This window comes from Scleropages formosus, chromosome 3 (genome assembly GCF_900964775.1).
Source record: "Scleropages formosus chromosome 3, fSclFor1.1, whole genome shotgun sequence".
NCBI classification, from domain to species: Eukaryota; Metazoa; Chordata; class Actinopteri; order Osteoglossiformes; family Osteoglossidae; genus Scleropages; species Scleropages formosus.
This window is the reverse complement of record NC_041808.1, coordinates 832,379-859,602: the sequence shown is the minus strand read 5'-3', so window position 1 is coordinate 859,602 and position 27,224 is coordinate 832,379. Positions and strand designations below refer to the sequence as shown.

General features: G+C 43.8%; 1 protein-coding gene across 1 annotated transcript; it reads left to right on the top strand.

Annotated features, from left to right (window-relative positions):
- Nucleotides 1-421: 421 nt before the first annotated feature.
- Nucleotides 422-8,180, top strand: fkbp6 (FKBP prolyl isomerase 6). The gene is made up of 9 exons (XM_029250622.1): nucleotides 422-610; nucleotides 772-895; nucleotides 1,533-1,622; nucleotides 1,727-1,929; nucleotides 2,510-2,629; nucleotides 3,865-4,062; nucleotides 4,593-4,702; nucleotides 4,796-4,879; nucleotides 7,417-8,180. Exons 1-8 carry the CDS (start codon nucleotides 536-538, stop codon nucleotides 4,875-4,877), a joined length of 1,002 nt encoding a protein of 333 aa, XP_029106455.1. The 5' UTR covers nucleotides 422-535; the 3' UTR covers nucleotides 4,878-4,879; nucleotides 7,417-8,180.
- The last annotated feature ends 19,044 nt before the right edge of the window (nucleotides 8,181-27,224 follow it).

Here is a 27,224-nt window from a genome sequence, read left to right as displayed (position 1 = left end):
GAAGTGAGGCATCCCTCTGTGCAAAAAGCGGTTAACGCTACGGCAGTCCTTGCTTTCACGCATTACTGCTTCAGTTGTACATTTGCCAGCTATGCCAATATTTGCGGGCAGCAGCAGGTGGCGTAGGGGTTAGAGGTCAGAGGTCACCCCTGCTGCTGTAGTTCCCTTGAGAAAGGTACTTGCCCCAAATAATTTCCCCGCGTTAGTTAGTGGCCTTGCGAGAGAGCTGCCGGCTGTATGAATAAATGCCCACGCAGTTCAGTTTTTGGCAACCTAACATTAAGTGTCTGAATGAAAATAAGACTCTTTCACGCCGTATCTTGCGCTTGCGACTCCCGTTTTTCCCGCGTGCCGCCCTTCCACACTTTCCCGCCACTAGGGCGTGCGCTCGCGAGCGCTCCTGAGTCCCGGAGGGCGCGCGCGCGCCGATTCGAACGCCAGGTGAGGTGAGGCAGCTGCGCGCGTCTCGCGCTGCGGAAAGTACGGAGCAGTAACGTTTAAATAAGCGGGAAACACGACGCCCGCCGTAAGCAGCATGGCGAGAAACGGGTTGTCTTCCAGAATCCTGCAGTTTATAGACCCGGGCGAGCGGCAGAGAGCGGGCGTGCAGGTAGCCGAACCGAACGAACGGAACGGCGGAGGACGCGCCGCCGCGCCGCGACGAGTGCGCGCGCACAGCGTCGTCATCATCATCATTATTATTATTTATTGCCTTTTAATAACACAACACTGCAGAATACTTGACGTTTTGTGCGTTTGCCGACCGGGCAGAGCCCCTTCCAGCGCCTGGCTCTTCAGATGCGGGACGTGTCCGGGGACGGAGGGGTCCTCAAGGAGCTCGTGCACGGCGGGGACGGCGGCGGCCGGCTGTGCCCGCGCAACGCGACAGTCCACAGTAAGAGCAAAGGACGAGGCGTGAGGGCTTCAGTCTGTGCGCCCCGCCTTCCTTCCGTCATCCGTCCCATGTGGCCGAAGGCGCGCCTCCGAGGCCCTGCCTCAGTGCCTGCCTCAGTGCCCGCCTCAGTGCCCGCCCGGTGCCAGGAGAACGACTCCCGGCAGGGCCTCGTGACACAAGAGCGCTCCGTTGTTCCGTCTCTCTCCCAGAGTTTGCGCGCCATCATCTCCATCGTCGTTTCGCTCTTGGTGACTTGCCTTCAGCCCTCTGCTGTCTCTCTGTCTTTTTTGTTTTCCTTTCCTCAGTTTCCACACAACCCGTCTTCAGCGTACTTCCACATAAGCGCTTACGGGACAGGCGGTCCTCGAGTTACCGTCGCGGGAGGCTTTTGACGGCCGTCCCGTTAACCTGTCGTATCGTTTTTGAGCCGACCGAGCGTTCGCTCGTGACGTATGGTATGGCAACGAAAAAAGCGCCGTCGGCCGTAGCCCGTGCCGGGGCGGGTGGACCGGGGTGGCGTGACGCTTGCCGTTACCGCACCGTGCTCTAGCCGGAATGGACCGCGAACGGTTGCCGTTCTCCATAGAAGACTGGTTGGCCGGTGTGACTCACCGCCTTGACCTTTGTGTGTTCGCAGTCCAGTACTCTGGCTATCTGGAGTATTCCGACAGACCGTTCGAGAGCACTGCCCACTTCAAGCATCCGCAGATGATGAAGCTGGGAACAGGTGAGTCTCGCGGAAGCGGTCGGCTTGATTTCGCTTCTCGCGGGTCTTCGGCTGACGTCTTGGCGTCGACGCCTGCTGCTAAGTGTGTCGCCGATGCTCTGCAGACGTCACCCTGCCTGGACTGGAAGTGGGTCTCCTGACGATGAAGAGTGGCGAGTTCTCGCGCTTCCTCTTCCTGCCGAAATATGCGTATGGGGATATGGGCTGCCCGCCTCTGATCCCTCCCTCAGCCACCCTGCTCTACGAAGTGCACCTCCTTGACTTCCTGGACTCTGCCGAAGTTGACGCTTTCTTTGCTCTCTCTCCGGTGGGACACCCTTGTACCAGATCGTCTGATTCTGGGTTGCATGTTTATTTGTAGTGTCTGTCCTCCACAGTCAGGTCCTTACTCTAGTACTGATTAATAGTTTTTTGCTCAGACAAAAATGAAGGAAATCTACAGGCACTCTATGGTTAAAGATTGAATACAAACTCCAGAGAATGGACAAAACTTAATAGGAATTAGTCTGTGATCACACTTCTTTTTTTTTTTTTTTTTCTCCCAAAGCAAAGTTGCCTACATTACAATCACATTTTGGAAGTACAGTCGAAAGCACTCTTCCAGTCTGCTGCCTTGAAATAAATGCTGGGCCACCAAGTAGGCAAATTTATTTCTGCAGCAGGTATTTGCTTGATCTGTGGTTAACCCGGATGTGGAATTTCCTCCAGCTTTGGACTCTAAAAAAAATGCATCAAATGTGGCCCGGGGAAAATGTGTGGACGCTGTGTGTAGCTGGGTATGTGGCCGTGTTAAAGCCTCGCTTTTGTGCGCTTAAGTGATTTGTGAGGATACAGTTGGCCGTTTTCCTGCCTCTTTTGCTTGGCTTTGAAATTGCGCTCTTTTCTAGGAGCAGCAGAACAGTGCTCCTCTGTCTGCCGTGCTCAGTGTGGTCAACACAGAGCGGTGCTTCGGAAACCACTGTTTCAACCAGAAGCGCTACGAGGACGCCAAGGACCGCTACAAGAAGGTAGTGGAAGGTGTAGGATAACAGTTTTTCGTGCGTAGTTTATTATGTGTACATAATGCACTGTTTTGACTGCGCAGGGCTGTGATTAATTTTCATGCGTTGCACATGTTTACTTAACCACAGCTCATGTGTGTTTTCTTTGGCTGGCTGAGAAGGACTAGCTACTAAGAAAATACAGTACATTATATGTAATAGGCCATCTATTGTACTATCATAGGATTTTCAGCATTATGGGTTATTAGAATACACATAAATTTAGAATGATCAGTGCTATGCAGATGCCTATATCTTTGATGCCTTTTCTAATGAAACTTTAATTATTTCTGCTAATATTTAGACAGTCTTTTTGCTCTTATGAAGAGTTGCGTGGCATTTTTACATGCTTGAAACTAAAAAAGGGACTATAAAACCGAAGTCAGATTAGCACTCATATCTTCATGTTTGGTTCCCTTGCAAGTTCATCTTACAGTTTGCATGCTTGAATGTTTCTTGTTCTCAGGTTGCGGCTTTTTGTTTTTACATTTTACCATAATGCAAAAATTTCAAATTAGTTCCCAATAGTTTCACATGCCCCACACAAAACAGAAGTGTACAGTTCCCCAGTAGTGGTTTTAATTGGTCACAGGATGTACTCTCTGCATTTTCCACAGCTCTGTGCCTGACTAAACCAGTATTTTGCCAGGAAGAAAAGACAATTTTCTAAGCCTTCATGGTTTAGTGACTTTTTTTTAAAAATAAGCAATAACTGACAGTGTTATAGATCATTCAAAAAGCTTTATCACACTTAAATTACATGCATGCTGTTCTTAATATAACGTGTACAAATTGGACTGTTGCACTAGTTCAGTACAGGCTTTCAGCCTTATGTATGGTTGCTGGTTTTAACAGGGGCCTTGTTATAGCACTTGTTCGTAAGGTAGTCCACTGAAATTGCTTAAGTAAATTGCCAAATAAATGGCAAGAATTTTAAACCATTTTCTACAGACATTTACAATAAGCAATAGAGTAATTATAACATTTGTGAATTGTGATGTCATTCTTTTCTACGTATGGACAGAATAAACACCTGTCAGAAATATGACTAGAAGTGGCAAAACACAAAGTGAGATGGCTTGTGTTAGGTGGGGAGGCGTATGCTCTAGGTGGCAATTTTTCGTTTTTTAGTGACAGCTTTCTTCAGTCTTCAGGTCATCGCTCTGTCTCTCTGTCTCTCTGTGTCCTGTATTAATATTCAGGCAGTAACACTGCTGAGGAACCGGGAGCCTGTGGATGAGGAGGAGCGGCACAGTATTGCAGCGACAAAACTGCCCGTCCTACTGAACCTGTCTCTTACTCTGCTACGTCTGGGCAGGCCTCAAAAGGCCCTACAGTATGGCCAGAAAGCACTGGAAATTGACCCCGAGAACACCAAGGCCCTCTTCCGCTGTGCTCAGGTTGGCTGTCTTTATGGGGAGAGATGGATGTTTCCCTTCAAGTATGCTGCGTCCTTAACTTAGCGATGCAGTTGTAACCAGAAGTGCGGTTAACTTGATTTGTTTTCAAATCCAACCACTTATGCCGTACATTTGTGCAATATTTCTCATCTTTTTATTGATCAGCAGCACTCTCAAACACTAGGCACGAGCTGTAGACACTGGAAGCGATTTGAATTAATACAGCTCCACATTCCTACTGTTGGTGTTTTACTGCCAAGTAATGGCTGAACCTGGAACTGCTGGTGATTGCGTCACAGCAAATGGAGAAAATACAGTTAATGATAAACCTGAAAAATGTTTGTCTCTTTGAAGCTTAGTAGCTGGAACATACATGTAACATCCACGGTATCGTGTTCCTCCGTACTGCAAGACTAGCAATCATGGTTGTAAAGTGATTAAAAAGATGCTGTACTTCTCAGGTAATTAGACAGTGAAAGTTTCAGCTGTCAGCTCGGGTGAATTCTCACTTGTTTTATCTTCTACATCAGGCCTGTCTGGAAATGACTTATTATGAGAAGGCACAAGATTACCTTGTGATGGCTCAGGCCAAAAGGCCCTTTGACAGCGATATCAACAACTTGCTGAAGAAATTGGCAGTGTATGTTTTAAATATCCTTTTAATGTAATGAAAGCAGACATAAATGATTTACTGACCCATTTTGTCAAGAAATGAAACTGTCACTCTTTGCAGCTCCTACAAGGATTCTGTAGACAAGGAGAAGGAAATGTGCTCCAAGATGTTTGCTTGTTTTAGTACAACGTCAAAAAATTGAAGGTGAATCTTCCGTCAACTGATGCGTGTTTGTGTACATTCAGTACGTGTGTGAGTGCACACATTTTTTGTGCCTACCACTCTGTTACTGCTCCCCCAATCATGTTTTTATTTTTATGTCTAGAATAAAAATGTTATGCTTGGTCCACATTGTGTTTGGTCAATGTAGAGTGGGTTTTGTGCCAAAAGTGGAATAGGGAGTCTTGCCAAACAACTTTTGTACTCATTTTTTTTTTTTGTTTTGTTAATAGTGGCTTTCAGTTTTACAAGCTTAAGAAAAAGATGATTGTTTTTTCTGTCTTACGTTGGATGGGTGTAGGGCAGCCTCAAGAGGGCAGTACGTGTGTGCGTGATGTCTTCTGTCTCTACTTCAGTCACAGTGGCGTTCAAAATTATTAGCATTTCCTAGCATCATGTCTTGGTGTCAATTATAGTGAGATGGCCAGAAAAAAAAGTGTCAGTTTATTTTATTGCATATAGTATTTTTACTGTTTTTTTTTTTTTTTTTTTTTTTTTTTTTTTTTTTGGTGTTAGTGAAAAGCCTCATTAGGAATAAGTGAGAAGAGTGTGTTTTCAGTGCATTTCTTCTTCAGTTAAGGTTTGGTATTTGCTAACTGTTGGTGTTGGGGTAGAGACGTTTTCTATGTGTGTATGTGTTTGTAATGATCTTATTCAGATTATAAATATGTATGAATCCCCCCATCTTTTTAACAAGAAGAAACCTGGAATGCGGTTTACTTCGCTTCAGCACAACTTGTTTCCTTTGTAGGCAGATCAGTAACAGGGACAAGCAAAGTGTCTGGTTTGCTGAATATTAAATTACCACATGTAGACATGAGGAGCTCTCTTCTGCAAAGTGTTGCAGTTCTGTAAACTGCTGGCACATTTCAGGTAATTAATATTTACTCTGCTAATACCAGTGAGAGGCAGGCAAACAAGGCCAGGACATGTAATAATGTACACGATAGTTTGTCACAAGCTTAGAGGGTGTTCATGTAGAAGTGCAAGGCGATAGGAGACTGGGGTCTCACTGCACATGTAAGGAGGTAAGGGATCTGTCTGCGGCAAGGCCGATGACAGGAAGCACTTTGAAGGAGATTTGTCGCGGGTGCTATCTCTGTCACAGAGTTGGACCGCACCGCGTCCCCGTGTGCTCCTCTGCCTGTAAGTGACGGCAGCTCTGCACATCAAAGCTCGCGGCAAGTCGTTCTGGAGTCGCGTTAATGACATGCGCTGGCGGTACTTCAAAGCTATTGAAGTGTCCCAGCTATATCGGCGTGTCATCTCTCCCCTCTTTTGCCCACCAGAAAAGTGGCTCTGTGTGTGTGTGTGTGTCTGTGTAAGAGGCGAAAGGATTAATAATTAAAGACTGGGGACAGAGACCGTTTTGTCTGCATTGTGGGGGTTGAGTGCTGCTCTGTGCAGCTGCCTTGTCAGAAACGCTACGCTCCAGACCCAACCTCGGAAACACCGCTTATGTACTCATGTTTTTGTACCTCTTCGCCCCTTAGAAGAAGGGGAAATGGAAGGAGTGTAATGCTCTGAGTTGAGGGGTTTGGAGCGCTGGTGTAGCCACGTACGCGGAGGACACTTTTCCAGCTGAGATCTGAATTAGTAATGCCTCATTGAGGTGTACGACTTCAGTAGCAATGAACTGAATGTGCCAGCTGAGGACATGCCATTGTATCTAATTTTCTTAAAATCTCTAACGTGGAAAGGTTTAGTTTTCTCATTTGAAATGGAAAAAGTGTTCATTAAGCCCTTACACAGCCCCTACTCTTGTATTGTATGTAAATGTTTGTGTACCTTTTTTTAAAAAAATTGTAGGAAGGTGATCAGGATTAGTCTGTTCTGAGCTTTATGCACCTGCTCGTGTGATGAACATCGGTGCATAAAGTGGAAAGAAACAAACTAGGTTTACTTAAGACTTGCATGTCTGCAACTATGTCTCTCTTTCTCCTAATGTAATGTATAAATTGTATTTTCTCTGAGATGTGCGTCGCTTTGGAGAAAAGCGTCTGCTAAATGAATAAATGTAAATGTCGTTCAGTTAGTTTTACTTTTCTCACCTACTTAATTGTTTGCCTTTCAACAGCAGAGCAGCTAAGAATCTCTTGAGATTTAATAATTTGTTTTGCTTGGGCTTTAGGGATGATTGTGAAAATAAAATGTTTCACTGGACAGACTTGCCTTGAATTTTTCCAAAAATGGAACAAGCAAATGGGGTCCTCCTAAAATGTTAGTTCCACATTTTACATTTATTCATTTAGCAGATGCTTTTCTCCAAAGCAACATACTTCTCACAGAAAAATACATTGAGTGCATCACATTAACGGAAAGAGACTGTAGATTTTTGGTCCTGAAACTCATTCTGTCCGTGAGTGAAACAAAGTGAAGTGTATGGAGAACTATGAAGAACAGCAGCATCTCTCCATGGATAGTTCAAAGGAATATATATGTATATATGTTATGTGTGTTAATCTGTTAATGCATCACACTGTTATGCTGAGTCCTCCCTCATTCCAGACCCTCTGTTTCAGGCCAGAATGTGTGCAGAGCACCCAGCCGTCACCTCAGCGCAGACAGGGAAGGAACTCCTGCTTGGAGCAAAAACCAGACTTGTATGCTTCTCCGTATTTTTCCACAATGTAAGTCTATGTATGAATATGACCAAGGAAGAAGTGAGTGCTTGTGAAAGAGTAGCAAGCCCCATCATAATCAGTTTTACTCCATTCATGCACTTGAAGGGTTAAGAGTTCTGTTGCAGTGCTTATGCATTCCCTACCCTGAACCTGTTTGTTTCCATAGTTTGTGCACTGTTCATAGAGTTATTGTTGAGATGAATCAAGTTGTTCAATTCAGGGTATAAGTTATGTTTTCTGGCATTGTTCAAATGCGAACTCCTTAAAAGAGCATATTGTTTCTAATGTTCTGAGAAGTAAAGTAAGTTTGGCAAGGAATCCTCCACATGCAGTGTGTGCACTTATTTAGCCTTCACAGCACTGATGTCCAGTTAGCTGTTTGGCCAGAAGTGCACAATAATCATAGTGTGAATATCTGACACGTTTCTGATCGCAGTGCCCCGTTTTCTCAAGATAACCACTGAACTGAGCTATTAGTACACAGAATATTAGCATGTGCAGTACAGCAAGAGGTGGTGAAAATATGTGCTTTAAGACTTTGACATCTTTCTGCATGTATAAATGCTTTTGTATGACTTTTTTTTTTTTGCCATGTTTAGTGTTCATTTCCTCTGTCACCGCTCTCCCAGATGTTCGATATTATAAATAGTGTAACTAATCACCAGCTGGCTGTTTCCATTATTTTACAATTGTAGCTGGTAGAATTTCTGCAGGAATCAATGTTAAATAATTTTTTACCATGGAAAACACTTCAGAGCTTATGAGTTGTTCAGTTTTTTCATAGTTTGAGGCTCTTTTAAAGTTGATCTTCATTGTACACATTAAATTGCCAGTGGTATCACAAGAAAGAGCTGTTGTACAAGGCTTCAACATAAAAACCTGGTGAGAAATGCACAGTTGGGATCCTTCCCAGTTGGGAGGTGGTATCACTTGCTTTTCAGTTGTCTGGCTTACATGGTGTCCCAGAACGTGGTTTTGTTTGATTCTGCGTACTGAGACTCGCTTTGCCTTTCATGTATAAAAGAGCTTTTATTCCTACTCTGACTTGCTGTCATGAAAATTACATTTGTCTCGGAAGCTGAAATTGTAGATATCAGAAACCTTTTTTAAATTAATCAGGCTTTTTAACAAAAGTCATCAGTCATTATTTAATCGTATTAACTTTTAAGTGCAATATGTTTTTGCTTTTTGCGGTGTAACGTAAAGAATTAACAGAAACGGCAAATTTAGCAAGTCTATAAAATCAAGGCTGCCTAATAGGGTTTTTGTCAGATGGCGGTACTGGTTCAGGGTCAGTGAATGAATGAAACTTAATTAATCCCAGAGGGAAATTCTGTTTGGCTGCAGCATACAATGTACATCATATGTAGATGTAAATTGAAGAAACAGAGATAGTTAGATGTTATGCAGATGAATGATTTAGATAGATAATAGGCAAGTGTATTTACCCAAGAGCAGGTGAAGGGGGATGGTGCAGGGTGCTTTGAAGTGGCCACTCAGTCAGTAAGAGGTGCCTATGCTGGCGGTGTGTGGACTCATTTGGAGCCTCATGGCTTCTGCTAGAAATGACCTCTGATAGCAACTTGGAACACAGCAACTGGACCAGCTTTCCGCTGAAAGTGCTCCTGTGTTTGACCAAGGTGGCGTACAGAGGACGGGGAATTGTCATGCCATGATGGATCGGAGTTGATTTAGTGCAACACATCCGCCATGGAGCCAGCGTTTCCGATTAGCTTGTTGATCCTGCTGCCGTCTAGTGTGGTAGTGTTACTACCCCAGCATTTCACTGTTTTTAAAAAAAAAAAAAAAAAAAAAAAAAAAACAGTAGTGAAAACAGACTGTAGAACATCTTCAACAGAGTCCTGCACACTCCAAAGACCTGAGCCTCCTCAGAAGGTGAAAGGGGTGGTACTGTTTAACCTCATTTCCCACAAGACACATGGCAACAAGCTGCACGAATGGCAATAGTGTAAATTCCTCCATTGTGCTACATTTCACAATGGTAATGTTCACAGATTACAATTGAGATTACCGAGGAAGGTCTTTGAAGAATTTAACGCAGTTACAATTTTATTTTTAATGTTCACATGGTTATTTAAAAAATAAGGCTTAATGACTATACAGGGGTTCAGCACAAAAGACACAGCAGCTGTAACCCTTCAGGTTTCAGATTTGATGAGCTGATCAAGGATGAATTCAAACCTGACAGACTGAAATCTTGATCAGCTCATCTTTGGTAAGTTCAGGTTCCCTGGCAACCTGTTTGGAAATCTGCCTCATATTGGCAAACATTTTTTTTTTTTTTTTTTAAATTTGTACAGTCAGCCAGCAGACAGGCTGCGGTGACACTGTTCACCAGCTCTCAAAGCCAATGTGAGTGGAGTGTAGTGAGTACAGTACTGATAAGGTGAAATGTGCTTTTTGTGGTCGTTTTTCACAGCAGGTCTTTCTAGACAAAATAGTGCTTAAAATATTACTCCACTGATGTTCGTTGATTGCTCATGTTATAGATGTTCGACTTTTGCATTTTTGAAGATAGAAACATTTCCCCACATACACACACTGGCTGAAACTGCTTGTCCTAAGCGGGGTTGCAGCAAGCCGGAGCCTAACCCGGCAACACAGGGCGCAAGGCTGAGGGGGGAGGGGACACACCCAGGAGGGGATGCCAGTTCATCACAAGGCACTCCAAGTAGGACTTGAACCTCAGACCCACCAGAGAGCAGGACCCGGCCAAACCTGCTGCGCCACTGCGCCCCTCTGAAACATTTCCAGTTTACTGATGATTGCATTTTCTCATTTCATAAATTTCTATCTCTTGTAGAACTCTGTGTGGCTGAAAACCACATTGAGACAAATACAGGACTGCTTTGAGCTTCACTTCCTCACCGTTAACAGCTCGTGTCTGTCCTTTGACTGCTGGTGATCCATAACAAGATGACAAATGTTGCATGGTTTATAGAATAAATCGGTCAATATTCAGCATTGAGTGAGAATTGTGCAGAGAAGGTACTTTTATTTTCAGTCATTCAAAGTTTATTAACAACAAATTACATTAAAATTAAGTGTTATACTGTGTTTAGGGGAATCATGTTCAGGATATGCCCTGCATTGCACCCTATAATTTTTATCATTCTTCTAGACACCTGCAATGGACAAGTGGTTACTAATTCCATTTGGGTGGAGGAGCTACAGTAATATTTTTTTAAATTTACTACAGCTTTGTATGATATTTTTACAGAATCTAATCTGTTAGAAAGTGAGTGGAAGTATACATATATTCAGCTTTTGATTGTGACTTGGGTTACAAACAAATTGAACTACAAGCACACTTCTGGTCTCAAGTGTGTTTCTAAGTTGAGGACCCAGGGTAATCCTCTTAGGGCCACAAATAGTACTGAACATGTGTTTTATTCTGGCTGGAACTCATGTTGAGTCTCTACTTGGCATCCCTAGACTGAACAAAAAATGTATGGTAAATAGCTTTAGCAAAGCATGTAAGAAAACAGAATATGAAATAATGGAGCTGTGCTGTGTGGCAGCTGCAGCATTTTATGATTGAAAGTGCTATATACGTTTGTATTAATTAATGATGAGTAGCTTCAGGGGAGCTGTTCAGTTCACCAACACTCCCACCTCCAATTGGGGCTGCTGGCAGACCTGCTGTGGCCGTGTTTACCTCTCTGTGACAGCCATGGCTAACGTTACCAGCCTGCTCTCATGCTGTATGGCATTCCAACTTAATCATTGCATTCAAACAAACACTAAAATCTGGGCACACATGACAAAGAGGCCACAATACCCTGAAGCAGCAAACTTCGAGAAACTCTTAAAGACCTGACTTCTGTAAACTGGAAAACTGGGAACTGCATTCTGAGATGCTTCAGGATCCCCAAATTTACATTAGGTGCATACTGGCAGATTTTTATTTTTGGCAGTTCTAGATGGATTTTCAGAATGTGAAAAGAACTGTTTACCATGCATCTTTTTGTCCAAGACTTCAGAGGCATGTGGGGTGAAACGTTTATGAAGGCTGAGAAAGCCTGTATCCCCAAAGCCACCTTCATCCCACAGACCTGGAGCTTTCTGAAAGGAACCCTTTCATGCCACTCATTTCCAGCACCTCAGTTTGCCTTGGCAAAGCCAGGCTTCACCTGCACATGGGCAATGGAGCAGTACTGCCTGGCACCGACAAGATTAATGGAGTCTAAATTAACCCAAACGGCTCTCACCTGTTGGGTATGGTGGTTCAATGGGGACTGGGGGAGGGATTGCCGTTCTGTAGACAGTGTGGCTTTGTTCTGTCCTTTGACATCCTTTGGCTCACCATCCCTCAGCCTTCCGAAGACACATTTCAGTCCTTGGCTCTGTGTGTGCGTGCGTGCTTTTATTTTGCAGTAAAGCGTCCAGCCCCTCTTCAAAAAACATTTCTCCTTAGTGCAGATTGCATGTCAACTGCAGATTGAGAAAATGAAATGTTGACCTTCTCATCTGACCTATATGAAAGTAGTCTCATGGACTGCTAGAGCATTTCCTTGTGATGTAGGAAGTGTTAACATTTCACACTTTGTAAGGAATTGCACTGTAATGTAGATTCTGGTCTGTACTCTGCTGTGACGAGTTGATCATTTTGATGGCACCCAGAAAGGAAATGATAAAGATAATGAGGACAAGTGATAAATGCTTATAACCCATTATTTTAGACCAACTGTTCTGGTTAGTTGTGCTAAATTTTTCAGCTCAGGTTCTTTTTCGTCATAAGCATAATTTTTAGGTTTTTTCTTTTTTTTTCTTTGCCTTTGAATCTCGTGGATTGCTGCAATGTCCTTGAGCAAGGCACTTACCCTAAATTACATCATTAAATTACCCAGGTGCATATAGGTACAAGATAATTTTAGGTAGGTTAAAGTTGTAAGTCACTTTGGAGAAAAGCTTAAGCTAAATGAATAAATGTAAATATAGTGTAAAATGTAAATATTGCGTTCTTGAGCTGCAAAAGTTTTCTGATTATTTCTACCAAAAATGCAAAATTCCTGCATGTTGTTGCCTATTATGAAATATAATTGGAAACCAAGTCCAGTCTATCAGAACCACTGTGGAAACCATTAAATCCAGGCTTAAGAGCCATGTGTTCAAAATTATTTATACATTTTCTTCTTTCCCTGCACATTTACTGTACTATTATTTTCTGTGTTTAGTATTTTTTTCCCCTCCCTCAATTCTGTTCTTGGGGGACAGTTCCTCTCAGATCCTAGCTCACTCTGTGCAGATAAGTTTGAGTTTGCATTTTCTGCCCATCTTCTGGTTTCCTCTTGCCATCCTAAAGATGTGTTTTGGTTGAACTGGTGACTCTAAATTGCCCATAATTCATAATTTTGTGTACTTGTGAGTGAATGAGTGTGTGGTGGCAATGGACTGTCCAGGATGTACCCTGCCTAATGACTTATGCTTTCAGGATAAGCTCTGGATTACTATGACCTTGTTGCAGACCGCTGTTAATAATGGATGGGGTCTGTTGCTCTTGCTGTTTTTAATTTATTTTTATTGTAAATTTAGTGTAACATATCTATCTTATTATAAATCACTTTGAGAAGCTGCTTTTAAATGTGCTATTTATTCATGTAGCAGATGCTTTTCTCCAAAGTGACATGCATCTCATAGAAAATAAAATTTGTGCATTACATTAGGAGAAAGAGACATAGCTGCAAACGTGACTCTTAAGTAATTTTCCTTCACCACATGCATTGACGTTCATCACACAAGTAGCTGCATAAAACTTTACCAGAATTTCACCGATTTGTAATTACCTTCCTAGTAGTTTGTTTATATGTATCTCAAAAAAAAAAAAAAATGTTACATTGCAAGAGTGGCTCTGTAAAGGATTGATCCAAGCATCATTGTAAACTTTTTTTTTTTACTTTACATGAACTTAGGAGATGATGGACGAAGTGAGTCCGGAAGAGATGAGTTTTAAGACCCTTTTTAAATGTGGACAGAGATTCGGCAGTTCTGAGTGAGAGGGGGAGGTCGTTCCACCACAACGGAGCCAGAACCGAGAACCCCTGTGCTTTATCCCTTGTGCGTGAGACCCCCAAGCGGGCAGTTGTGGAAGAGCGTAGCAGTCTGGTTGGGGTGTAGCAAATGATCAAGTCTCATAGATATCTGCGATCAGTTCTGTTGATGCATTTGTAGACAATAACCAGGGTCTTAAATTTGATCCGGGCAGCTATAGGAAGCCAGTGCAGAGAAACGAGCAGAGGAGATACATAGGAACGTTTGGGCAAGTCAAACACAACTTGTACAGCAGCAGTGTTTTGTATCAGCTGTAGAGGTTTGATGGCAGTAGCAGGAAGGCCACACAGGAGAGTTGCAGTAGACCAGACGGGATGTCACCATGGCCTGGACAAGTAGTTGGGCAGAGTCAATTGTAAGGTAAGGAGGGATCCTGCGAATGTTATACAGGACGTATCTGCAGGACCGGGTTGTGGCTTCAATGTGCTGAGGGAAAGACAGACTTGAGTCAATCATCACTTCCAGATTCTCATGACAGGAGGATGTGCCAGCTGGGAGGTGAAGGATCTCTGTTTTGGAGAGGTTGAGTTGGAGGTGGTGATCAGACATCTAGGCAGAGATGTCCAGTAGGCAGGCAGCAATGCGTGTGGAAATTTCTGATGTTCCAGGTGGAAAGGAGAGGAAGAGCTGGGTATCATCAGCATAGCAGTGGTATTTGAATCCACGGGAGGTGATGACCGGGCTGAGGGAGGAGGTGTAGAAGGAAAAGAGAAGAGGACCCAGTACCGAGCCCTGCGGGACACCGGTTGAGAGAGGCAGAGAAGAACGAGAGCTCCGCTAGACCACTTGATAGGATCTGTCAGATATGTAGGTAGGACTCAAACCATCTTAGTGCTGTTCCTTTGATCCCAAGCTAAGAGAGGAGAGGTATATAAGATAAAGTTTTGGAGGGTGTGGTGGCACAGCGGGTTCTGCTGGTGCCTGCTGCGTGGCAGGTCCTGGGTTCAAGCCCTGTTTGAGGTACCTTGCGGTGCACTGGCGTCCCATCCTGGATGTGCCCCCTCTCACTTCGGCCTTGCGCCCTGTGTTGCTGGGTAAGGCTCCGGTTTGCCACGACCCTACTTGGGACAAGCGGTTGTTGACAATGGAATGGAAAGAAAAGATAAAGCTTATTAGAGAATTATCTAACACAGCAATTCTCATAGTTACTGTGATGAGTCATAATGCTCATTAACCCTTTCCACTGAACAGTTTGTAAAGTATCATTCTCAATAACTGAATAATCAGTCATTTGTAATGATGTTTCTTTTCAACAGAATTGAAGATTTAATCTTTCCTTTGCCATTTAAATTTTAGCAGATAATAAAGAGCCAGACAATAGATGTGCAGGAGAAGCCTTACCCTGCAAGGGGGGTTCCTTGCCCTGTGTGGTTCTTGCCATCACTAAGGTGTGAAGTAATCATTTTTAAATTTGAAATGTCTTTTCTTATAAGTGTGAGATGATAGCCCAGTATGTGAATTTTATCACAAGCGTCACAGTCCTGTAAGTTCTTGTAAAAGGAGCACTCATTATAGAAAGGAAAACCTCTACTGACAGCTCATGTCCTGTAGTTTGTTGAAGTGTCTGTTGCCAGGCTGAAGCTTCTGTGTTGTGGGTATATTTGCATCCATCTGATGACTTGTGTCACCGGCTGCTCATCATGGTGCAAGATCACGAGGTCCGGGTGCCTTTCATACGGCCCTGAGCACATGGCTTTGCTCGTGTTTGATGGGTCCCATGCTGACACTGTGAATAGGGGGCTCCTGGCCATGCCAGCACCACTCAATGTGGCCTTTATGAGCCAAGAGCTAGGGCCCCCCGAAACAAGGAGAGACCCAGACAGCCTCAGGGTCCTCCAGAGCTGTTCAGCAAACTGAAGGAGATGCTTGTCTTACTCAGCCCTGGAGGCTAGCTTTAACTAATTCCTGTTTTTCTTTTTATGTAATTATCCTTGATTAAAAAATAAAGACTATTTCTTGGGCCACTGTATCAATGTCCTGATTGTTCCCTCCCCATCCAAATAGAGGGGAAAATGGCATTTTTCTTGTTCCAGAAGCAATGTTTGACCTTTTAGCCTTAACAGAATACAGCTCAAACACACACATATATACATATATGTATATATTTTTGGATGGATGTATTGCATCAGTTTTTTTTTTGGTTATTTTTGTGCATAAATTTAGCACCCTCATCTGAAGATTTAATGAGAAGTTAAATGGATTTGGAGTGTGTGATGTTTGCGGGATACATTTACCAAAAATAAATTGCATTGTATTAATTTGAAAAGAACTAGCTTTTTTTTTTTTTTTTTCTTTTCCAGTGATTCCAGACTGATTAAATGCCAGAGTGACACGTTTAATCTTGTGCTAACTGAAGAGTGTTGAATTAAACAATTTAATGGCCCTCCACATAACCAAAGTATTCAATAATGCTGAAAATTCAAAAAAAATGTGTGTGTGTGTGTGTGTGTGTGTGTATATATATATATATAAAACAGAGCTAGACTCCACTTGTGGGTAGAAGTTTTCATGCATGCTACATAAGTTTTGCAGTGAAATGCGACATAAAATAGTGTTAATGCAGCACTGTTATTTTTATGCTACATTTGTGGTGCCTTAATGAGACCTAATGTACTGATACACTGTTCATAATGTTTGTTGTAATACTGTTTGGTTGAAAATGCAGTACCGTGGCAACATCTTTTGCCTGCAACCATGCCTGCAGGCTTTTTCTGGCTATACAGGATGGTTGCTAAGGTGCTCAAAGTTGGCCTTGTGTGATGCACAGATGGGACATTTAGGACATTAAGTTATGGTTGGGAGAAGCGAGGTTTGAAACACAGCTGATGCCCATGATAGAGAGTTACCCTGTGTCTTGAATCGTCAAACGGAGAGAAGAGAATGAACCTCCTGAGGCACAATGCTGCCTTTATGAATGTGATGTAGGGAAGAAATAAGTTCTCCAGTATAGCAGATAAATAAAAAGCCCCACAACAGTGAATGTAATGTAAGCAGTGACTGAAAACAGTGGTTTGATATGGACGTATTTTAGTGTTTGCGATGAATGAGCCTTGATTGAATCAAGGCTTGATGGGATACCGGTTGATTTGGACAGATTAGCTGTGAAACTTACGCCTTTCTTTATTTGTATGTTGCTTTTCAGACAGACAGTATTAAGGTTCAGGAAATACTGTGTCAACAGGCTTCACAAATCAGTACATTGTGAAAATATGATAGTCTTGCCTCAACATGTTTTCAGAATGAAGATGGCAGAAATGTTTAATTGTAATTTGAACTGTTTTTTTTTTTTTTTTTTTTTTTGATGTCTTAGATGTAGCTTTATACATTCATAGTGCAACTGCTTTTTATGCCATCCAATCCCAAAAAAACAGATGGGCACTGAAAGTTTTAGGGTCCTACATGTATGCCAACGTTCATATAAAGCCATTCCCTTGTGTACGTCTGAAATATAAAGCCATGCAAGCTTTATTGTGGTGCATATAAGTTATTACAGATTTCATGTACCCTACTGCCTCTTGCGTTCCAGTCTTTCGGACATGACCCATGTTTATAAGGACCAGGGTTTGACCCATAGTAGTCCGTTGCCTGGTCGTCATCGGCTGCTGTGTGGACTCTGAAGGCACCCTCAAGCTCGGAAACGTAGCAAACACACCACGTCAGTGCAGAACAGGGTTCGTATGCAGCTGCTTGCTGTTCATTTAAGGGGCACACCTTCACCTTATTTCCATATCAAAAGCAATACACAGAGCAGTCCGGCTGCTTGGCATCCTGTAGTGCAGTGTAGAGTTTTTGGTGCAACGGTCCTTCTCTCTTTGGAGAAAAGCTGAATGAATAAATGTAAAAAAAGTGTATCTTTCTGTCTATTGATTATGAGAACTTTGTACGCATTGGTTTTATGTTCCTGGAGTAAGATACAACTCCAAATGTGGACCTGGGTTGAAAGTCCACCAACAGACTTGGCTTTCTGCTGATGCTTTGGTTCTCGCTCGCCTATCATGAATTTGACTGATGGTCACATCTAATCATCCTGCCTTAACTGGCAACATGGTAAATATAGCTTCTAGACACCCCCACTCTTCAGTCCACAGCGCTTCAGTTTTGAGAAATTTGAGCTTCAAAGATGTGTCTTTCATTCTGAACAGAAAATGTCCTCCACACAGCATTATGGCAAAGGGTGTGAACGCGCTACGATCGAAGCTTTCGCTCCGGCTAGCCTTGAGAGGGGCCCCATCGCTCGCACGTTTCAACTTTAGTAAAATATCCAGCATAGTGTTTCACTTAAATTATAATTCACTTTGGATGTGTCTGTTAGGCAACACATAACGCTGAATTCCTTTCCTGCAAAGTTGATTCCATGTTGTTTTTAATACACAGACCTTCGTGCAAGTCAGTTGATAGCGCTCCCAGATGAGACGAGGCGATAGTCATACACAGAGGTCAGCTGCCTGCCTGTACTTGAGGACATCTATGTGGAGAGGCACAATGAGGTTTGATGGGATCTCTGTGAAATGGGCTGGGCTGATAAGATAAAAACCTGGGTCTGTGGTCAGGGGAGCCACCCACCAGCACTGATACCGTCATGATCTGAATTCCACCAGTCTAGAAGTGCCCGATTTCCTTTAGCACAAATCACACTCACTGCTTTGGTACAGAGATACAAACAGTCCACCTAATAGCTTAGTCTGCCCCTTTGCAATAAAGCAGATGGATTGGGTTCAAATCCCAGTGAGGCACTTCATACCCCAGTTTAACTTTATTGCTTCCATTGGACCGGGCAGCAGCTCACCGAGTGGAATAGACTTGTCTGATGGTTGCTGGTTCAGGTGCTAAAAGGGGACCTTGCATTTATACCGCTGAGCAGGGACAGCTGCATTGCTCCACTAATGTGTATAAATTGGAAAACTGTAGTTCTGTTGTTGATAACATTGTCAACAAAGAAATTAAAATTGAAGTTTGGTAGATTCTAATCATGCTGATGCTGTTGAGATGCTGAATTCATAATGAGTCATTTTTGGTAGTGCAAATAAATGAAATTGCTCCAGCAAACACCTAATATTAGCCTCTGCTAGGGAATGTGATGACCAGGAGTAAATGCTAGAGCTCCCTGCTGCGCTCCGTCAAAACTGAGGGCGGCGTTGACAGACGCATGGCCTCTGAAGTGCGTTCCCTCTTGTGGGTGGGGGCTGGAGTCTGTCCGCACATGGCCGAGCCTTGGCGTCCACCAGCTAGGGTCCTCCCAAAGCAGCAGCAGGAAGCCCACCCTTGGGCCCAACCTCCAAGTGACCAAGTCAGGCCAAGAGCACAGTGAAGAGTGCTAATGGAAGCAGCTCATGAGGAGGCATCAACAGCCCTGCCCTCCATCTCCATGAGAACATAACAGGCAGAACAATTGAACTGGAAGGTTTTTATGTCCTTTCCATTCAGAAGTGGCTTCCCTCCCCCTTTTCACTTTCCTTGAGCTTTTAACATGCTCAAAGCGCTTGGCTTCACAGCGGCTAGTTATAAAAAGGACAAGGTGAAGAAGGGGAAACTTAGGTGCATGGGTTTGTTTCCCTCTCTTCCAGATACAACAGTGGCTTTGTCACACTCTGATTACTTATCACCTTATCTTGGAAATCCAGTTCCTTCCCTTCTCATGAGAAGATGGGGGTTTGTCTCTTTTGGAGGTTAAGTATATGTTCATGAAGGGGAGGGGAGGGGAGGGGACCACTGAAAACAGTAGTGTTTTTGTCTGACTTTTCCCCATTGTATATAAGGCATAAAGCCTTGGTGTCTGGGCCACTGTGTAATTACTAACAGATTTGACAGTTTAACCTTTCCATTTTTTTTAAAGCTGTTTCTGTGTATTTGTTCAAAAGAAAGACACTTTTTTATTCTGTGTATTAATACTGGCCTTAATATTTCAGGAGGCTGATAGGTTCTGGGAACGGGGCTGTCCAGTGGTGGCAGTGAGGGGGTGGTACCTCGCGGGGCACAGAGCCTCTGTGTTGATATAAATAACGTCGCCCACTCTCCAGTGAGCTGTTTGTCCTGGCACGAGTGCAGGCCGGCGGCATGGGGGAGTGTGGTTGGGGCCATCACATGCTAAGTTATGGACGGCCTGGCACCCCTTGTGTGCTATGGATGGAACGTACTGTGGTAAAGGAAAGGGAGAGGGGACAGAAAGGAAGAGCGCAGAACAGGCGAGGACCAGACTCTGAAGGCACAGGTCTCTTGCTGTTGTCGCCTTTATTTTATCACAGATCATTGTGCAGCTTCTCAGTTTTTCTGTTGGATGGTAGCTGAGGACCCATCCGTTCCTCATGAAATTGTATTTATTTAAGTACAATGAGAAGTGTGGTGGGCCCTTCCCTATGTACACGTCAGCAGAAACAGACCCCCCCCCCCCCCCCATTCAGAATATGGACCTCTCCATATAGCCAGTTTAGATGGAATTTTTTACAGGTCAAGGACTTGTGGCTACGAAGCAGTCCAGTCAAATACATGTGTATACACCACCTCCTCAATTTAGAGACACAGGAATTCCGTTCATCATGTGATTTGTTTGTAAATTTAATCACTGTCACAATCAACAAAGGCTTAATAATAAATTAATCCCTTGATTTATTCATGGGGTAAATTCTGTAAAAATCTCACTCAAAGCTGTAATGGATTGTAGAAGATTTATGGAAGATTTATTTATTTACTCCCATTTGACCAATCATCCTATTCTCAAGTTCTCTGCAGAATTGCTGTGTTCGAGAGCCAATCTTGGAAATGGAGGGTATCAGGCAGGGACCTGGGCAGGACACCAGTCCAGCATTTATTTTACATTTACACTTTTATTAACTTGAAACAGCATTTCCAACATTTGTCAGCGTCTCACTACTTCCAAGTTGCTTAATTCTCCTGTTTTATGCTTGTTGACCAATTTTGCCCCCCCATAATGAACACGTGTAATGTTGTCATCTTGCTATTGATCACCAAAATCCGAAATACCAGACATGAGTTGTTAACACTGTAGAAGGTAGCTGATTTAATCCAGACCCACACTTCTACTCCATTTATGTGCATTTCACTGCCACCTAATGCCTGGGCATGGAACAGAGGTGGCTTTCAGTCAACAAATTCCATTAGACAAGTGAAGAAAGTGCAATTTGAAATGAATGGATAAAAGTATTAATGTCTTTGAAAATGAGTAACCTGAACATTTGTCACACAAGGACCCAGTGTCTGCCAGTGTGTGTCTTTTGCATATGGTGTGTACAACGGTATATTGATATTGTGGTTTCATGCTCACTTACTACTAGCTGTCTGGTCTGAAACAGATGGCTAAAATATGAGTTGATTGAATAAATGCTCTTCATTATGTCACTAATCTCCAGTGGAAACATCCACCAAACTCTGGCCCAGAAGGTGCTGCTCTTGCTCTTGCTGCTGCTGCGGCAGAGCTCCCCAGATGACCCCCTTAATGTAACATTGCTAGAAGTCTCCATCACCTAAGCTCGTGTGTAGGTTTCTCTTACTCATTTCTGATGGGTCGCCCAAGTTGCCCTTCAGCAGATGTGCTCGACGTGTTGTTCGTATCATGTGGCATCTAATGGGAGGGACAGACCATCTAGTACTTTCTGGAGCCGGGGAACTGTGGAAATGCAGTTGCCAAACATATGGCCACATCCCTAATTGTTAGAGGGGAACTAATCTGTGCCTTTTTTCCCCTCTCTGAATTTGTTAGCGTTGCTAAATATCTCTGCCTTGGGTATATCTGCGTTACTCTTTACTTTTTACAGCAATCAACGGTTTGGTGTCTTCCTGGAATTCGTCTGAAATAAACAACTGAATTAAAATTTTTTCTGCACGGTCCCCAGGTCGACAAATATAGCAAATGCGTAACAGTGCACACTCACTCCACATTCATTCCTGTGTTCTGAGGTTGGACCCTAGAGACGGCCGAGATCACAGTTTACGCTGGCTTGCCATCGGCTCAGGGCTGATTACACTAAATTAGGCGATGGAGACACTTATTGCAGCGTCCTTGTGGAAGTATAAAAATGTATAATGTTCTTGTTTACTTAGTTGGAAATAACAATGTTGTATCTGTCTTGGGTCTTGTTTTTGCCCCTCGGTGGTGTTCTGCTTTTCTCCATAGCACCATTGCAGCCTGTATTTATGACAATTATGGCTGAAACAGCAATTGTTGCTTTTCCCTCAGCAACACAGGTACTGAACGTTTGTATGGCATCTAATACTAACACAGATGTTTAATGTTTGCATAGGGAGTACTTCTTTGCATGTAAAACCAACGTAAATGCCTTTTTTTTCCTTTTTTTTTTTTGTTCACTGTCAAATTCATGTCTGTTCAGTTTGTGGGCTGTATTTTCAGACATAGGTTCAAATCCTGTGTATAATTTGCAAGTTCTGCAGGCTTCCTCTGTGGTGCTCTGGTTTCCTTCTACAGTCCAGACACACGTGTTTCTGGTCAACTGATGACTCTAAAGTGCTCTGTGTGTGTTGGTGTGTGTGTGTGTGTGTTAAATTTTTCTGCTGTATAAATCATGGGATGACTTGGGAGTATAGTGTAGTGTACAGTAGTGTATCTCACACAGTATGTCACCCAGGAAAATAGGCATCAGCTGAATACAGGTTCATAACACTAATGTAACACTGGTATGAATTCTAACATAAAAATAATAGTTTACTCCCTCGAGCTGTGTAAATTGTTGAATTTGGTACAGTTTTGGTCAGGGCATACTTCCTTGTATTTTGTCTTATGTGGTTTGGCCAAGAGCAATTTGTTCTCGTGTACAAAGCACACAACACAGGGTGGAAAAGTGTTCTATTTCACACCCTTTTCTAGTGACATTTTCCAGTCTTTGAAATCCCTTTTCCTTCCCCTCTTTTTTTACCTGCTTCACCCAGATGAATACCCACTGAAGTAAGAAGCCACTCGGTGAGTTCATATCCCGCAGCTGAGCCCGATTCGGGTCGGTGCTCCCATAGGAGTGTGACAGCCGCTGCGCTCGTTGCTGTCAGCTCCACGCTCTGGGTTCTCTCGGGAGGTCTCTATCAGCAGTGGGACTGCCAGACATCTGCACTGCCGTCAGATAGCAGGCTGCTATCGCTGTTGATCTCTCCCCCTCTGCCTGGCAGAGCTCTGCCCATACCGTCAGCTGGCCGCTTGACGAGATCACCCTGGACACAGGAGGCCTGTCGGGCTGTCCAGCGGCTCAGCAACCTGCCGAATGAAGGGCAGCGGCCTCTCTCTGTCTGATATAAAAGAGCTTGGTGGTTCCTTGAGGAGCGACAAAGATCACACACCTGGTCGTCTTTGTGGTTTTTTTTCCCCCCAAGATTTTTTTCCCCCCCTTTTTTTTTTTTTTTTTTTTTTTTTTTTTTTTTAACTGTTGAATTCACATGCTAATAGGAGCAAAGCGTGTGGCAGGTTTATTCTGGAAGGCACCCACCGCCACCAGGTGTCTAGGCACTGAGATGCAGTGTGAGACACTGACTGGGATTAATCCAAAGTAGGAAACACAGTCTGGTACCAGCAGGTGTAAATAAGTTTCAGAAATTGCATTGTTGGGTGGAAACACTGAATGTGCCTTTTGTAGAGTCTGGGAAGCCATCATGTGTTCAGAGGAGCAGCAAGCGCCGTATGTGTGGAACATGCTGTCGAACCTCGGAGCGCGCTAAGAAGCGACGCTCGCCGACAGGTTCCTGGGTCCTTTCCTGCAGAACCGCAAACGTGAGCACGCGAAACACCCTTTGCTGCGTGTGCTGCCTACCCACACGAGGCTCTCGTAACGCTTCCCAGTGCAATATTCACTTGCTGAGGACAACATTGTTTTAACTATAATTATATACTGTAAATCTTAAGTTAAATGTTCCCAGAGTATTCATGAGGACATGTACTCTTCAGAAATAACTAGAGTAAAATTGTGACTGTAACACTTTCATTGTGCTCTCCTTTCTATGTAGATGCCTATGTGTAGGAGGGACATGTTTGTTGTCTGCATTGACGATTAAGTGTTAAGTGTCGTCCTGCTCCTGCATCCTCCACATCGGTCAGCGGTGCTTTCCTCGGAGACACCGTGCTGTCCTGCCTCTTTTCGTGGCCCCCGGTCTCGTTGCCCGGACCCATTTGAGCAAGACCTGAGATGTTTGAGCAGCAGAAGAAAGCTGTAGAAAGCTTTTCCAAAGTACGTGTTTCATTTTGGGACGTAACAGGAGTTGAAACTGTATCTTTCCCTCTAACTTATTAAGATTATTTAACAATTGGGACTTTATTTGACATCAGATTTTTCAGGAAGGCAAACCGGCCATTTTTGAGAACAAGGAACAACAGTGTCTGGACTGAGAGAGCACTGCCAAAAATTACCATATATGTTTTTCTTTTTCCTAATTTTTTTTTTCCCCCCTTTTTTGAACATGACACGAAGGAGAAGAATTGGGGCTTTATGCAGGCAAAGGCCTCGTGTTTATGCTAGCATGCCAGTGGAGGGAAACGGGAGGGCGGGGGTGCCAGATTGGAGCGTGCGCAGCGAAGGAAGGTGAGAAGGAGGGACGTCTTGCACCGGGCAAAGTGAAAAAGGCCTCTCTGAGTGACAGTGAACTGAGAGCCTGGAGCTCCTTATGGGCTTCCTGCTCCAAAGAAAACACTCGGAGGGCTGGGGATGGCGCCGAGGCCAAATCAAAGGGATCTTTGAGCGGAGGCCATGCGGGTGGGAAACGACATCAACACGCACCATGTATTATGTACACAGAGTGGCCGGGCGAGCGCGGACATGTCCAGCTCCCCAAAACGGGCAGCTCGACCTCGGCTCTAGTCGGGGTCACCGTGCCGCCGCTTCACATTCCGGAGGCGGCAGTCTTCGCAGAGCACTGGCATATTCTGGTGCAGCTCGAAGTAGCGTAGGTGTCCTTGTCCTCAGGTAAGCAGACTTCGCTCACATGAAGTTCTTCACGTTCAGGTCCGTACGAGAAAGAGATGGGCCTCGTCACCTTGCTATTTTTTCACCACTGTCAGCTGTAGTGTTTTATAACCCATGTAACAAAAAAACACTATGATGATTTATGGAAAAAACGCCCGTTTTTTTTAATAGAAATATTCAGTAAAGTGACTTTTTTTTTTTTTTTTTTAAAAACCTATTATGTGCCCTTGTTTCTTCCATGGAGGGTGTAGAAAAAAAAAAGCTGATGAGCTAAGAATGCCAGTGGCCTTTGCTCTGTGTTATTCCAGCCAGTGGTTGGAATGTAATTTAAGGAGAATTAAGCAATGCTTCTGGTTAATGTGAAACTTGTGAGAAAGTGATTGCTGTATTCACAGGTTGATGCAGAGAGTAAGAGTCTCTTGGATTGACCTTCAGCACGGGCAGCTGAACTGATGCAGCTGGAAAAGAGCAGCTACCGTTTACAATTTTACCATGTTTTTACCAATACTGAGCATGCTCCCTAGCCATCCAGATTCATACTGTTTCTGGAAAACTGTTCTGTGCATCTGCTCTTTGCCACTCCCTGCACCGCTTCTAGTTCTTACACAGCTCCTCTTTTTCGCCGTTGGCTTTGCAAGGGTCTCATTCCCCTAGTGATTCCCCTAGTACATCATCGCCGTGGAAGAGCACAAATTATTGTTTATGAAACACCATGTAGGTTAACAACGCAAAGAACTGTTGTTTGTGTGTGTTCGTGTGTTTGCTCATTGTTCCTCCACAGGCCTGTTGTCAGGTCTCTCTGGTGCTGCCCAGCCTTCTCCTCATAGCCCTACATATGGTCCTTGTAAAGGGGGTCTCAGACCCCTCGTCGCTCTCTTTTCTCCGCTGCACCTTTTTGTGAAAGGAGACACTAAGTAAATTCCGTGCCGTCTGAAGGCCGCCTTGTTCTCCCAGGCTTATAAAGATACAACTGTGCTTTCGAGCAACTGCTTCTCAAGCACTTTGCTTCAAGTAAGTGGACAGGAGCCGATGCAGGCAGCCTAGGTCCACGTAGCGTGACTCCAGGGGGAACACGCGTATGGATGGTGGGCGAGAGCTGACAGGCCAGTGAAATGGGCAGCGCTGTGGCTCTCGCACTCCCTCAGAGCCTGTGAGCTTGTGTCGGTCAATACTGCTGACACAGAGCAAGATACTACTTGGGGTGAACAAAGGTGCATCAGCTACAGATGAAAAACTTTAGATGCAGAGGCATGGTTTTTCAATCCGTTTGTCCAAAACAGGGGACCATCACATGACTAGCTGCCTATAGAATTGATGGTGAATACAGAGGACTGGCAGATGGTGTGATGTAAGTTTATGGAGCTGTTAGGAGAATAGGGGAGAAGTGGGTCTGGAAGAAATAGGTTTGAGACCCTTCTTGAAAGGGATTCAGCAGCTCTGAGGGACAGAGCTCATTTGACATCCGAGTCAAATACAGCTGTTAAAGTAGTCATAGCAGATTACTATTACTCGTCTTTCAAAAATTACAAACAGTGATGCTAAACGGAAGAAACCGTAGAGCCTCACTCAAGTGTTAACTGCTGTTATTTTGTAAAACTGGATTTTAAGCAGAAAATAAGACACGGCAAGCTTGCTATTATCGTTGCTGATGGCAGATATTCTGAAGCGGAGGAGCACTTTGCCCTTTTGATTTCTGCTTAGACTCAGGGGGACAATTAGAAGTGCGTCATTCTTGAGTCTTTAGGACAGCACTGTGTTGTAAGAGATTTCACATTCGCTAATGTGGCCTAGAGCAAGGCCCTGCAAAGTGTTCTCAGCCGTTCATAGAACACGAAAACGGATTCTTCAGGAAGCCCTGAGCCAGTACCGGTGTGTATGAGCAGGTGTCACGTGCTCTTTTACAGCTTGCTCCCAGTCTGGACAGTCTCGAACCCTTTGAGGGGAAAAAGGGGACAAAGCTGCTTAAGCGAGCGTATGGAGAATTTGAGCAGTGCGATCCAGTCCAGTGGAAATGCTCTTAGCTTGGCCCTTCTTCCTTCCTTTGCTATTCAGCATGATCATATTTGTGAGCATTTACATTCATTTAGCTGACGCTCTTCTCCAAAGTGACTTACTACCATTTTTTAATCCATTTGTACAGCTGGAGGTGGCATTCAAACCTGTGACCTTTGGGTCCAAAGGCAGCAGCTCTGACGACTATACTAGCAGCTGTCCACAGTTATATTTGCTACACGTGGGGCCTTGTAATGCCTACATAATACATTATAACATCTGGCACCACAACTTATAAGTAGGAGTTAAAAAGAAAAAACAACATCTTTGCCGTGCTCTAAAAAACTAAGTGTGCTTCTAAGTTTAGATCAAGAATTACAATGTTTGTGGACCTTGGCTTCTGTAGAACTGTAGGAGTTTCGAATTTTTCAATAAATTATATTGTAATGAGCCTTTATTTTTCTGATGCAACTTACAGATGTAACATTTGAGCAATTTGCCAATTTGTACAACAGGGTAACTTGTAGTGTGTCAATTAGGCTAAGACCAAGGAGGGTACTGGGGGAGGTGGGATTCAAATCCTAAACCTTGAGATTATGAGGCAAGAACCATAACCACAATGCTACCTCCTGCTGCTGCGATCCCTTTGGAGGACATGTACGGTAGGTCTTTTAGACATAAAGGACCAATAAATCATCTCCTGTTGTTCTTTAAATGACCCATTATTGAAAT

Bases quoted from the DNA above. Each gene is read 5' to 3' on its own strand.
- fkbp6 (XM_029250622.1), top strand. From the start codon at position 536: ATGGCGAGAAACGGGTTGTCTTCCAGAATCCTGCAGTTTATAGACCCG. The intron at 2,630-3,864 runs GTAGTGGAAGGT...ATTAATATTCAG, and splicing joins CCAAGGACCGCTACAAGAAG to GCAGTAACACTGCTGAGGAA. The intron at 4,063-4,592 runs GTTGGCTGTCTT...CTTCTACATCAG, and splicing joins CCCTCTTCCGCTGTGCTCAG to GCCTGTCTGGAAATGACTTA.